Consider the following 13,040-nt stretch of genomic DNA (forward strand, 5'->3'; position numbering starts at 1 on the left):
ATTCGTTATTTTTCCATAGTAATTGTTCCACATAACGTTTAATTTTTCGATACAGAAAATAGGTTTTGATTAGCTGATAGAGAATTCATGCCAGAAAAAATATTTATGTAAGAGTTCTAACATCAGCAGATATAACGACATTTTCTTCTAGTTTAGATACGTGACATTATTGAAGTAGTTAAACCTCAAAAGCAGAGTAATCTAAGTAATCTAAGACTTTAGCTTTTCCTCTAGCTAAGAGGATTATTGTCGAGCATTTCTAAGACATATTTCAGAAATAGCAACCAGCAGCAGTAGAAGTAGTAATATTTAGAATTTAAAAAAAAAAAAAATAATAACAACCGAACTTTCTTTTGTGTGGTATGCATAAACAGTTTTACATATTGAAAATATAGCATAGTATTTCTAAATCTTAGAATAATTTCAGCAGACTACTGAACAGCTGATTTCAGATGCAAAGAAATAGTACAGAATTAGAAGCTTCGAATATACAACAGCATTATTGCTTTATTTCTTTTGTCAAAATGGTAAGCTGAAATAAGAGATTTTGAATACTGTCTGAGAGCTTTAAAACTAGTAGAAATTTAAAATTGTTATGTAACTGAGTTCCAGGAGAGGGGGGGGGGGCATTAAAAAAATCTTAAAAATGAACATAAATTTTGAATCATTCCATACAGGATATCCTTCCTATTATATTTTCAACATTTCTACAGTGGTTAAGCAGTGGATATTATAGTAATGTGCATCCTACAAAAAAAGTAAATAAAAATAAAAAATCTGTTGCAATTTTAAGCAAAAGATAAGGTGAAGGTCTCTGATAAAATACCATTGGATATAAATTTTTGATACTAAAAAAAAAGACACAATCGGAAACTGAGTAATGCAGTTTATAATCATTTGTTGTTCATAAAAAATTAAAAAAATAAAATAAAATTCGTCCCTAAAATTGAAATGTGACGATCCATATAATGGTATTTTGCAAAAAAAAAAAGCAAAATGTCATATTTATTTCACTAAATATTATTTAAAAATATAAATATTTGACAAAATATTTTAAATGCAAACAAACATTTGAAAATTCATGAAAAAAATCTATATCGTCAGTAAAGTGAAGGAAATTTATCTAAATTTCCTTCACTAAAATATATTCTAAAATATATTCATTGCAAAGGCTGACCATTGCAATTGGTCATTTCAGCATTGATTATTTATTTTGGAAGATGTGAAACTCGATTTTATTTTTGGAAAGAGACAATAAATAAATTATGCACAAAAAAAAAAAAAAAAAAAAAAAATCAAATATCCTAGTACAGTAAAGGAAATTCCAAGTAACACAGTACATGTAAAGACAAGTGGCACAAAAGTCACTCCACTGCAGTTAATCCGCTAATGGCTCTGAAATCATCAAGGGATTAACGGCGGAGGAGGGTAAATACTTGATAAAAGGTAGAATGCCGATGACGTTTTGATCCATGAAAAATGCTGGGGTGGTCTGGCTATTTCAGCCAGTAGGAGGGTTAAGGAAATCATTTGCTCCATCACTCAGCAGCTCTTTAGTACCTCTCTCCCTCACACAAATAGAGGAAGAGTACTTGGATTTTGCACCAGTCTATATATTCACAGTTTGAGATTGGAGTCATCTGTTTAATATGATTAGGAAATACAGCAGTAAATAGTTTCCAACAGATCCCATTGGAACGCGACAGTTATGCTACTGAGTTTGGTGTGATACAGTTTATATTTGAGTATATATAAAAGAAAATACTGCCCTATTATGTGAATAATGGTTTATGTGGACCTCCCATGATGAGCCCCAGGACACCTTTGAGAGATGCCTAGATAATAATGATTATAATGGTAATAATTTGTTTATAAATAAAGATCATAGTATGGTTTCATTGTTTGTTTCCTCTTTTAAAACATAATCTTATTCTGGAGAAGTTTACATTCATTTTGTATTTTGGTGACATATACTTATGAAATATGTGCCATAGGTTTGCCAGTACTAGATTATTCAGGTAAGCAGGGAAAGAAATAGTTACTTTCATCTCCATCCCCCAATAATACTTAACACAATAATAATTAGTATGACATGGCTGGCTGAGAATTGGATAAATTGGAATCCTACTTTAGAAATCAAATACAATCGCTCTCTCTCTCTCTCTCTCTCTCTCTCTCTCTCTCTCTCTCTCTCTCTCTCTCTCTCTCTCTCTCTCTGTGTGTGTGTGTGTGTGTGATATAAGCATTTGGGAAGCAGAAGGCTGGTGAGTGGGCCTAAAGTTGGACTGTTGTTAGAGAACTGCTTTTTGTTTTTAGCAGGCTTAGTGGAATGATGGATGTCATTTAAGGTGGATTGCCTTGCAAATTACTTTTATATCCTTATTTAGATTGCTTCCTAAAATCTACAAAGTATTATAATTTATTTTCAAAACTAGATTTCTATAAGAATTATAACCTCTCTTGTCACTCTTAGTAAACATGTTTCTCAAATGAAAGTGAATTCACTAGTCTCATGGAGGCAGCAAGGTTAAACTCTGAATCCATACAACATGCACACCAATCAGAGATCATATTAAATTAACTGATATATTATTCTGGCCTCATAGCCTTATTTGCTTTAGCTATAATTCCATTCAAACTAATCTTGATTAATATGAACTGTGCTATACTGGATTCAATATACATCTAAGTTATGAGTGCTCAAAATTTTCAAAATTTTGAGCACTCATAACAAACATATCATTATTGCTCTTTTGATGTGATTTTTTTTTTATGTATTTTAGAATAATGTAAATGAATATTGTAAAATTTGTCTATATATTCTTTTTAAGTTCCATTATTAACATATATATATGTTAAAGATACCAAGCTATTTTAAACCTGGTTTTACTCCATTTCCTAAGTAAGCAAACAGACAAACAAGTTAAGTTGGTGCAAACTTGACTTGTTTGTCTGTTTGTTTACTTGGGAAATGGAGTAAAACCAGGTTTAAAATAGCTTGGTATCTTTAACATTTATTATACCCAAGGTAAAATACTTTCTACACACACACACACACACATATATATATATATATATATATATATATATGTGTGCATACACACATTTAGTATAACTTTTTTTTCTATCTCTCTCTCCCTTTTTTTTTTTTATCAGAAAATAAAATAATTACTGCATTACTAAACTGTGAACCTGAACCACTGGTGGCAACAACAGAGACCAACCCGCTTGACACAAATTATCAGATAGTCAGTACATTAAGTGATTTGGTAGATCGAGAACTTGTGGCAACTATCGGGTGGGCAAAACAGATTCCAGGTAATTTTTGCATTAATTCTCATAATTAAAAGTATATATTCAAATTAAATTAAATTGAAAATTGATGCTGTTCTGGCAATGGAACAGTATATCACAACTAGGCTAAAAGGGATATAACTGAATTTAATTTATTTAATTAAAGGATTATTAATTTGATATACTTATGTGCATTTCTTGAAAGTAAAGTAAATATATAACTTAGTGCAAGACTTGAATGAGAGCTGAGGTGATATATAATTAGAAGCACTGAACATAAGGAACAGATAACTGAGCATAACAATACATATCAGATAGCTGAATATATGAGAAAACCAATAGCAGAAAACACATCTGATGATGTTTTAAACAAAATGGTCAGCACCCACTATATTGTGGCTTGCTGTGTATATAACAGGTTTTTGTTGTCCCTCTTTATTTTCAGTTGTTTTAAATTCATAATTGCATAATTCATTTTTTTTTTTGTTATTGTTTTTTCCACTCTTTTTTTTTTTTTTTGGCTATCAGTTATCAGTTCTTTATGTTCAGCACTTCTAATTCATCTTGGCTCTGATCAAGTCTTGTACCAAGTTATTTACCATCTTTACCTTCAAAAAATGCACATAGGTATGTGAAATTAATAATCCTTTAATTAAATAAACATTTAATTATATTTGAGGACACACACAATTTACATACAAAAAATACTATTTGTGGTGGTGATGGGTGGCATGTATTGATGGTGTGCCATGTGATAAAGGAACTTCTCCATTGCCAAAACAGCTTTGCTTTTAAATTTAATTTATTATTAAATAATTAGCAGTATTATGAATTCAGATAACTTGCAATATTAGTATATATTGCAAGTTTTAATTTACTTTTATAAAATTTCAGGAATCTACAGTTGACTCTCATTATAGCAAACAATGTTATGTTATAACTGACCTACTCACTATAACAGACTGTAAACTTAACCTATTTCTGTGGTCTCTACAAGTTCTCTATGGTGAAAGTTGACTGTGCAGTTTGGATTCTGATATTTCTAAAATAACATTCTGGTAACTCCAGCTAATTTGTCTATGGGGGGGGGGAAGATGTAGGTGAAACAAATGCTGCTTTGTTTCATTTGGCTCAATCTACCTAAATTCAAGTTTCTTATAGCTGTGATTAAAATATTGCCTTTTTTGTGAGCATTTATTTATTTTTCTTTTTTATGTATGACTGATCTGTAGCATTTAATATACTATAAAGATTGGGTTTTCTGGAAGGGACCTAGGCTGCTTTTTCAAGCTATTTCTGCCTTATATAAATTCTCTTCCCCTTGACTTGAATGCTTTCTTCTCCCTTCCATCTATATCCCCATAGTTGAAAGTACACATAATGATAGTGTCTTTGTATCCATAAAATATTTGTCTCATACAAGTTCACAGTCCTCTTTAGATTCTGCTATGTAACAGTACCCAATTGTATAATTTCTCTTATTAACTTTTGTTTCACACTAGAGAGCCTCAAGCTTCTGCCTGTTACTCATGCTACCACAACTATCATTGATTTTCTACTCTGGCTAAATTAAGTCTTCTGTAATCAGTAAAACTCCTCCATCATATGTTATCTATCCTCCCTGAGTACACTAAATCCATCATATTGAAGGAGAATAGACTTGGCTTGGTCTATCAGCCATGTCTCACTAATGCCAGTAATTTTTGACCTAGCTAGATCTACTAATGTTAAGAATTCCCCACCTTTTTATTCCTGCATTAGTGGTTACCTGTATGCATGCAAGTCATTCACTAGGCTATCACTGTTCATATAACTCTTGAGACATATTCACTTGAAACAAATAGTTGAAGTGTTGATACCTCAACCAATTTCATGCCTGTTTTAACAATAAATTTAAGTTTGTACACTTCTATTTTTTGACAAAATTTAGCTTTGTATTTCCTGGGAGTCATCCCTAATCCCCCTCCCCCCATTACACTTACAATTTCTTCTGCTTAATTGGATACAACCACCAAAACATACTAGTTTCGTACTCATTGCTTTCTCATTTAGTATGACTCTAATCACGGAATCACTCTGTATCACCATATCCATTTTATCTGTTTCTGCTTTATTGCATGTCTTCATTTACTTTTGTTTTGCTTTACACTCTTTTCAGGTCTCCAGATCTTGTGTGATACTATGAAGAACTTATCAAAGTTTTGATATTTCCTATGTTAGACCTTATTCTTAAGTTTATTTCCTTCATATCACCTTTCTCAACTCTCTCTCTCTTTCTTATATCTTTCACGCTGTTATCACTGTTTTGCATTCTGATACTTCAAATCTTGTTCACATTCTGCCTAGCATTTGTCACTACTTGCCACACCATCTGTTTTTCCTTATTTGAGATTGTGCTTACTTTCAGGTGATTCACTCTCTTCTAACTACCTGATGAGTACACATTTTTCTTGCATATTCTTACATCACCATTATCTGCTTCCCATAAAGCACTTACATTTGGCAATGCATACAGTCTACATATGTTATATCATATGAAAATTTTCATATCATACTCAAAGGACGAACAATGGAGGCAGTTCATACCTCACATACTCACTTTATCAGTATTGAAATAGACAACAGAATTCACAAAGTTGGTATGATAGGAAGTCAACTGTGAATGTATGAGGGGGGGGGGAGTAATGAGTTTGTTTCAGGAGAGATTAGAAATCTCTAATCTCTAAGAAAATAATTCAGGAGAATCCTTTATTTGGTTGGTATATTTAAATTACTAAAAGGTGCAACTGTGTGAACTGACATTAATGAGGCATGAACTATGGTAGAATAATTGGCAAATATTTTTATATATATTTAGATAATATAAAGTAAGAAATTTTTAAATCAGCTAATCTTTCTTATTTACCACAAAGGAGATAAATGCAGGCCATCAGATCTGTTTTCAAGTTAGGACAGTGAAGTAAAGTTTCTTGTTTCATTATAAAGCCATTCAATAGAAGAAATGACTTTTATGAAGAACTCTTGTCTTGTTCCACTGAACTTCATGTTTAGTGTTGATAGCATGTTCTGCAAGTCCAGACTGTTCAGGCTAATGGTATTTAATATAAGACGTGTTCTTCTAGTCGAATAACAGCAGATCTTCCTGTTTGTCCAAAATAAGATAACCCACAAGAGCAAGGAATCTGGTAGATGCCTAAATGATTGAGAGGTCGAAGCTTGTTCTTAAGAGAAGCAAGAAAGGTGGAGATTTTTCTGATAGGCAAAAGGCAACAAAAATATGCAGTGGATTTAAAACTTTTGCTATGCATTCACTAATGCCTTGCATATAAGGGATAGGAATGAGAGTTATTTCTTCTGTATTTGAAGAGGTAGAGATACCATAATTGTTAAAAGCTCTTTTGATGAAAGAATCCTTAAAGCCATTAGATAAAAAGATGGAATTAATATGTTGTAATTCTTTCTGTAACAGTTCATCTGAAAGAACATAAAGAATGGGCACGATGTACTAATGTTTTAATAGTTCCATCCTTTTTACTAGGATGGTGATGAGATTCAGCGTGGTAGCTTGATATAGGCCATTATATGAGACTCATATAATGGCCTATATGAGTCTTCTTCCAAAAAAACTGAAAAATGTAGGCTGATGAAGAATTAAAAGACCTAAAAAGGCTAATTGCTTATTTATTTCTTCTAAGGTGAAAATCCTGGGATGAAGTGCATTTAATTTAGAAAGAAACTGCTATAACTCAAAAGAACTCCATTCCAAATTGCAAAAAGTATCATCCAAATATTTGAACCAGTGAATAGGTCTAAGTGAAATGTTATCAAAAATAAGTTGTTCTAAGTGTTCCATATAGAAGTTGGCAATAGTAGGAGAAATAGGATTGCACATGGGTGTTCTTTCGACTTGTTATAATTTGTTTTTAAAGGATAAATAACCAGAATGTATTACAAAGTCAAATAGTTTAACGATATCCGAAGGAAATTCTTGAAGTAATGAACGCTGTCAGATAAAGGAATATTAGGAAACAAGGATACAACATCTCAATTTAATCATAATATCTGAAGCATCCAAATGAAGATCAGAAATTTTAATTTTAAAATCCAAAGTATTTTTTTATATAAGTAGCAGTTCTTCTTTGAAGTAACAAGTAAATTAGATAAGAATTTAGAAATTTTATAAGCAGGACATCCTATACAGTCTACAACTGATCTTAATCGAATACCTGGTTTATGAACTTTGGGAAGATCATACACCTAGATGGACAACCAAAGTAAGTTTGAAATTCCAAATAGAAACATTATTGATAAGATAATTAAGTCTGTTTAGTTGATTACAGATAGGATCAGATGTAAGGGGCCTGTAAGTCTCGAAGTAATAGTCATTTATCTCTCATGTTCTTTTTTATCTTGAACAACAACAGCCTTTCTCTTGTCAGCCTTAGTAAAAAGTAAATTGTTATCATTCTTTAATGATTTCAGTGCTTTAAATTCAAAGAAAGATAGAGAAAGAAAGGATTGCTGGAACAAGCTAGAGCAAATTGTGAGAAAGGGGAAAATAATATATTACCTGGATATGATATCACAGAATTATGAAGGACTGTGAAGTCAAACTAGTCAGTGTGTAAGCTGTGTAGAAAGAATGTTTGTGTGTTTTTGGATGTGTGGAGTGTATTTGAAGGAAGAATGGATTTATATAAAGTTGGGAGATGAATTTCTTCACCCAGTATGAGACCACTTCCCTGCTGGCTCCATGAACACATAGATTTACAGCCAAGAATAGTTATTACAATATGTGGAAGAGATAGGGTCCTCACCACATGTCGTTATTCCCATAGTTTACCATGAGTCACATCATGATAGTCAACCTCCTAAATAATAGATGACACATAAATGGAATGGAAATGCTGAAAAAAAGAGAGCCAAAAGGCTTCACTTCGGCAATGCAAAATTATTCAAATTAAGTAGATATTGAATCCAACATTATTTCAAAGCCAAATAGAGAAACTACAAGAGTTTTGTGCTGAATATAGAAACTATAAAAGTTTTGGCAGATCCAATCGTAAGCAAACCTTTAATGACAGGGGCAACTTGTAGTAAAGGTGGAGAAAGCTCTGATCACTATCCTTAGTATTTCCCATAATGTAAAACACATCTTCTAGTGGACATGTATGATGTTATACATTATGGGGGGGATCACTACCCAGACCAGTTTCGACCTTTGTTGAGGTCTCGTCAGTGGGAGCCAGACCCAGATGTAAATACTCAGGTTGAAGTGATGCAGAAGTTTTGTGAGTTGCCAAAAAAGGTGTCACATCACAAAAGGCACCAAGAATTACTGAAAAAAAGAGAGCCAAAAGGCTTCATTTCGGCAATGCAAAATTATTCAAATTAAGTGGATATTGAATCCAACATTATTTCAAAGCCGAATAGAGAAACTACAAGAGTTTCGTGCCAAATATAGAAACTATAAACGTTTTGGCAGATCCAAGCGTAAGCAAACCTTTCATGACAGGGGCAATTAATGGAAATGATTCATTATGGAGAGGGTGGGGGTGGCAAGTCTGTGGCTGTATCTTCATTTTGTAGGTAAAATCTATTTTGCTACATGTGAAATAACCATCATTGTATTGGGCAAAATTCTATAAAGAAGAATAATTTCAGTGATTGTAGCATTCTTATGCAAATCTGATGGTCTACATTGATTCATATAACTTCTGTTTCGAGAGATTAATATTTCTCATTCTAACTCATATTTATCTCTAGATCATATGTCACATTAAAATAAAATGAATGAAGATGTCTCTATATTTCGAAAGCCTATATATACTGACAGATATCTACATGCTTCTTCCCATCATTATATACCTCAAAAATTGGGTATTATTTTCACACTAGGAGAAAGTGTCTGCTGACTTATCCCTGACAAGGATGAACTAACCAAAGAATGTTAACATTTAAGAAACTTTCCTTCAAAATTGCTATAACGACCACATTATCTCCAGACTACTCAATTGACATGAGACCAGAGAAATTTCTAATGAAGAAGACAGAGGATTTGTCATGCTTCCATATATTAGCTCTATTTCCATACAACTGGAAAAATACTTAATACACACACATGCACACAAACTACATCAACAGCTACAGGCTGAAGATTAATTTACCTAGAGTCCTGAATCCTATTTTCTTTAGGTGGCTGGAGAACATTTGAATGTTATTATCCACTATTTCCAGTTTGAAGGACACCAGTTAAATGCTGACAGCATTCCAAAATAGTGCTGGTTTAGTCCTATACTTGTTAGGTATCTGAAACCAACATAAAATATGAACTAAGGCTTCACTATTTAGTGTCTAGAGTCCTGGAGCAGGGATTGCTGGAGATAAAGGTCTCCAGCAATACTGTAGTGTTCTGTTGTGAATTGTAGAGCAGCTTGTATCTCTTTATTTATACTCCAAATGATGATCTGAATATGAATATTGAAACAATAAGGAAATTATTTTAAATTAAAGTTATTATTGAACACAGTAGTAGTCTCCATAAGTTTGCCATAGTGATGTTTTTTTTTCACTTACATATAGCAAATTTGAAAGTAAAATTTTTTCTCATTTTGATTGTTTTATTTATAAGGTAACTTAAAGTGAACAAAGAATTTGGCTATAGAATTTAATGTGAAAAACTTTTCATTTCAGGTTTTACAGATTTAACATTAAATGATCAGATGAAATTATTGCAGACAACATGGGCAGAAATTTTGTCGTTATCTTTAGCATATAGGTAAGAGTTGTTAACATTCATTTTTCTGCAGGAGACTCATGTCTACATGAACATGCAGTACTAAGTTATTTTATTTTTCTGTTATCTCCCAAGTTATGAGATTTAATTTATTCAAGCTTTGCATTAATGTGATTTCATGTGAAAACTGATATAAATAGACAAGATCTACCCCATAATGTTTTCCTTGGTAGTTTTTAGTAAAAATTATAATTATGTTCATAATTTTTTTGTGAATAGCAACCATGAACGAATAAAGATAATTGAACTGCATAGTCAGTTATATAAGTTACATAAGTTAGATGTGTCTTTTATCACTTGCCCTAATACAGAATTCCAGCAGGCTGATTTGAGTGTCACTTTAATTTTTAAGTGCAAGGTTATGCATTTTGAACTGAGAATATTTCATGCAGAGTATTATATTGAGAATTTGCTAGTAATTAAAGCTAGAGGCTCAGGGTTTATGATAGACAGAAAATTAAAATTTGGGGCTACACTGTTAAGGCATCACATTTGATAACTGTGGTGTTGAAGAGAACCCTTACCTGTTTGCCCACTTTATAAGGCTTTGATAGACCACACCGGGACTGCTTTGATCATATGTGGTCACCTGGCTTTCAAGGCATAGGGAAAGAGTTGAAAAGATCCAGCAGAAAGTAACTAAGATAACTGGCCTATGGAATTGCAAATGAGGACAGATTGAAGGAATTGTGAACTTCAGAGCTAGAGGAATAAACAAAAGGAAAGGAGATTTAAGTTAATAAGAGGGTCTTATAGTATTGATATGTGATTTTTGCACTTTATGGTGAATAGGAATTTCCTGACACATCCCTGCAAGCTAAGAGTATGTGTAGTCAGGAAACATCTGAGTTCCAGGTTCTTGTAGTGTGTGGAATGAGCTACTGTTGGATGTTGTGAGTGTGTCCTCAGTTGATATATACAAAGAAAGAGATGAGAAGTGTTTAGGTATGAGAAATTAAAAGAGGCCTCTCCCTTGAATAGTGTTTGGACTTCCTGGAGGTATCAAGATGATAATATTAACAGCATATTTATTATTATTACTACTTGACACCTCCAGGGAGTCCAAAGACTCATCGAGGGAAGGCTTATTCTACAACTCTCTGTCTTCACCACTCAATCCACCAACTACAACTAACCGCAACTACACCAACCGCTCACCACCACCACCATTGGTATTTCCACAGAAATTCACAAACATCCATGCCCACAGCAAGATTCGAACCTGCAGCCTTTTCGCTGGAGAACGGGTATGTTAACCGCTCGTTTTATAAACCATTATAGAACAAACCTTATTGTGTTACTTTTGGTTACTATTGCCCTACCCAACTTTGCATCATCAGCGAACAAATGAACTGTTCCTCTTAGATCCTTCCCTATATCGTTAGTGAACAAATTAAATAGCAGTGGTCCAAGAACAGAACCCTGCGGCACACCACTAGCCACAGGCCATCTTTTGGACTCTACTCCTGAATAAGCTACTTTCTGATATCTCTCCATCAACCACCCACCAGAGTGCTTTTATGGTAGTGTTTACTAATCACAACCAAAACTAGAAGTAAAAGTAAATAATCATAAAAATAAACCTAATTAAAAATCTCATTAGTATAGGGTACCAGAAATATTTAAATGAGCTTCAAAAGTCAAGGAGAGAGACTTTTGAAGGTTCTGTAACTTTAAAGAAATTAGTAATTGAATTGCAAAACACTGGTTGAATATTCTATAATTCTGAGATAAAGACATCAGCTCACCACATATTAAACTGTTAATTTCTGCTGAGAAACAGTCAATAAACATTTGCTCCAGTTTTTGTTAAAATGAATTCTAGTCCTCCCATCACCGGTCCTGATCTCAAAAATATTCTCTGAATTAATCCTATAGAAACCCTTCAGCAATTTGAATGTCTCAATCATATCTCCTCTTTTTCGTCTATCAACCAATTTCTGCAACCCACAAATCTTCAACCTGTTCTCATAAGGTTCATTCCATAGACCTGCTATCATCTTGGTCACTCGCCTCTGGATCCTCTCCACCTCCTCCCCATCAAGAAGAAACGTAGGTGACCAAATCTGGGAACAGTAGTCGAGATGAGGTCTTATCAAGGCACGGTACAGAGGTACAATAACTTGCTTGTCTCTGCTCGTCAAAGTATTTTTCATCAACCAAATGAGTTGATGAGCTGATTTAGCCACTTTTGCAATGTGCCCCTAAACTTCATCTCCCTATCCACCAGCACTCCCAAGTTCCTGGCCTCATCAATCTCCTGGAGTACAGCTCCACCAATGTGGTATACTGCTGCTAATCTTTTCACCCCAAAATGCATAACCTTACATTTTGTCACATTAAATTGACATCCATTCTCCTTAGCCCAGAACTCCAATCTATCCAAGTCGTCCTGCAAGATTTTGACATCCTTCATTCACTATTGCCCTACCCAACTTTGCATCATCAGCGAACAAATGAACTGTTCCTCTTAGATCCTTCCCTATATCGTTAGTGAACAAATTAAATAGCGGTGGTCCAAGAACAGAACTCTATGGCACACCACTAGTCACATGCCGTCTTTTGGACTCTACTCCTGAATAAACTACTTTCTGATATCTCTCCATCAACCACCCACCTATCCATCTCACCAACCCTATATCCATTCCCATATGTTGCAGTTTACGGATTAGAATTACATGTGGTACCCTGTCAAATGCCTTAGCCAGGTCCAGCAGTATCACTGTAAACCCATTTCCCTTATCCAGTTCAGCCGTCACTGTGTTATAAAACTTGAGCAAGTTACTGAGGCATGATCTACCCTTCAGAAAGCCATGCTGTCCCCCATACAGTATCTCATTTTCATCAATCCATTCCTGTATTTTTCCCTTGACTACTTTCTCCAAGACCTTGACAACGACTCCTGATATGCTGATCGGTCGGTAATTTGCAACAGTAGTCTTGGATCCTC

The 13,040-nt window shown here is 33.7% G+C and overlaps 1 protein-coding gene across 1 annotated transcript in view; it reads left to right on the forward strand.

Annotated features, from left to right (window-relative positions):
* The window catches only part of ERR (estrogen-related receptor), a 136,413-nt gene that overhangs the window by 87,755 nt on the left and 35,618 nt on the right, over positions 1–13,040 (forward strand). The window contains exons 6-7 of the mRNA XM_090407404.1: positions 3,157–3,318; positions 9,988–10,072. Coding sequence (XP_090263530.1) covers positions 3,157–3,318; positions 9,988–10,072 — 247 coding nt within the window. The remainder of the gene's footprint in view (positions 1–3,156; positions 3,319–9,987; positions 10,073–13,040) is intronic.

Source organism: Typopeltis vanoorti, chromosome 17 (genome assembly GCF_054136105.1).
Source record: "Typopeltis vanoorti isolate ZY-2024b chromosome 17, IOZ_Tvanoo_1.0, whole genome shotgun sequence".
NCBI classification, from domain to species: domain Eukaryota; kingdom Metazoa; phylum Arthropoda; class Arachnida; order Uropygi; family Thelyphonidae; genus Typopeltis; species Typopeltis vanoorti.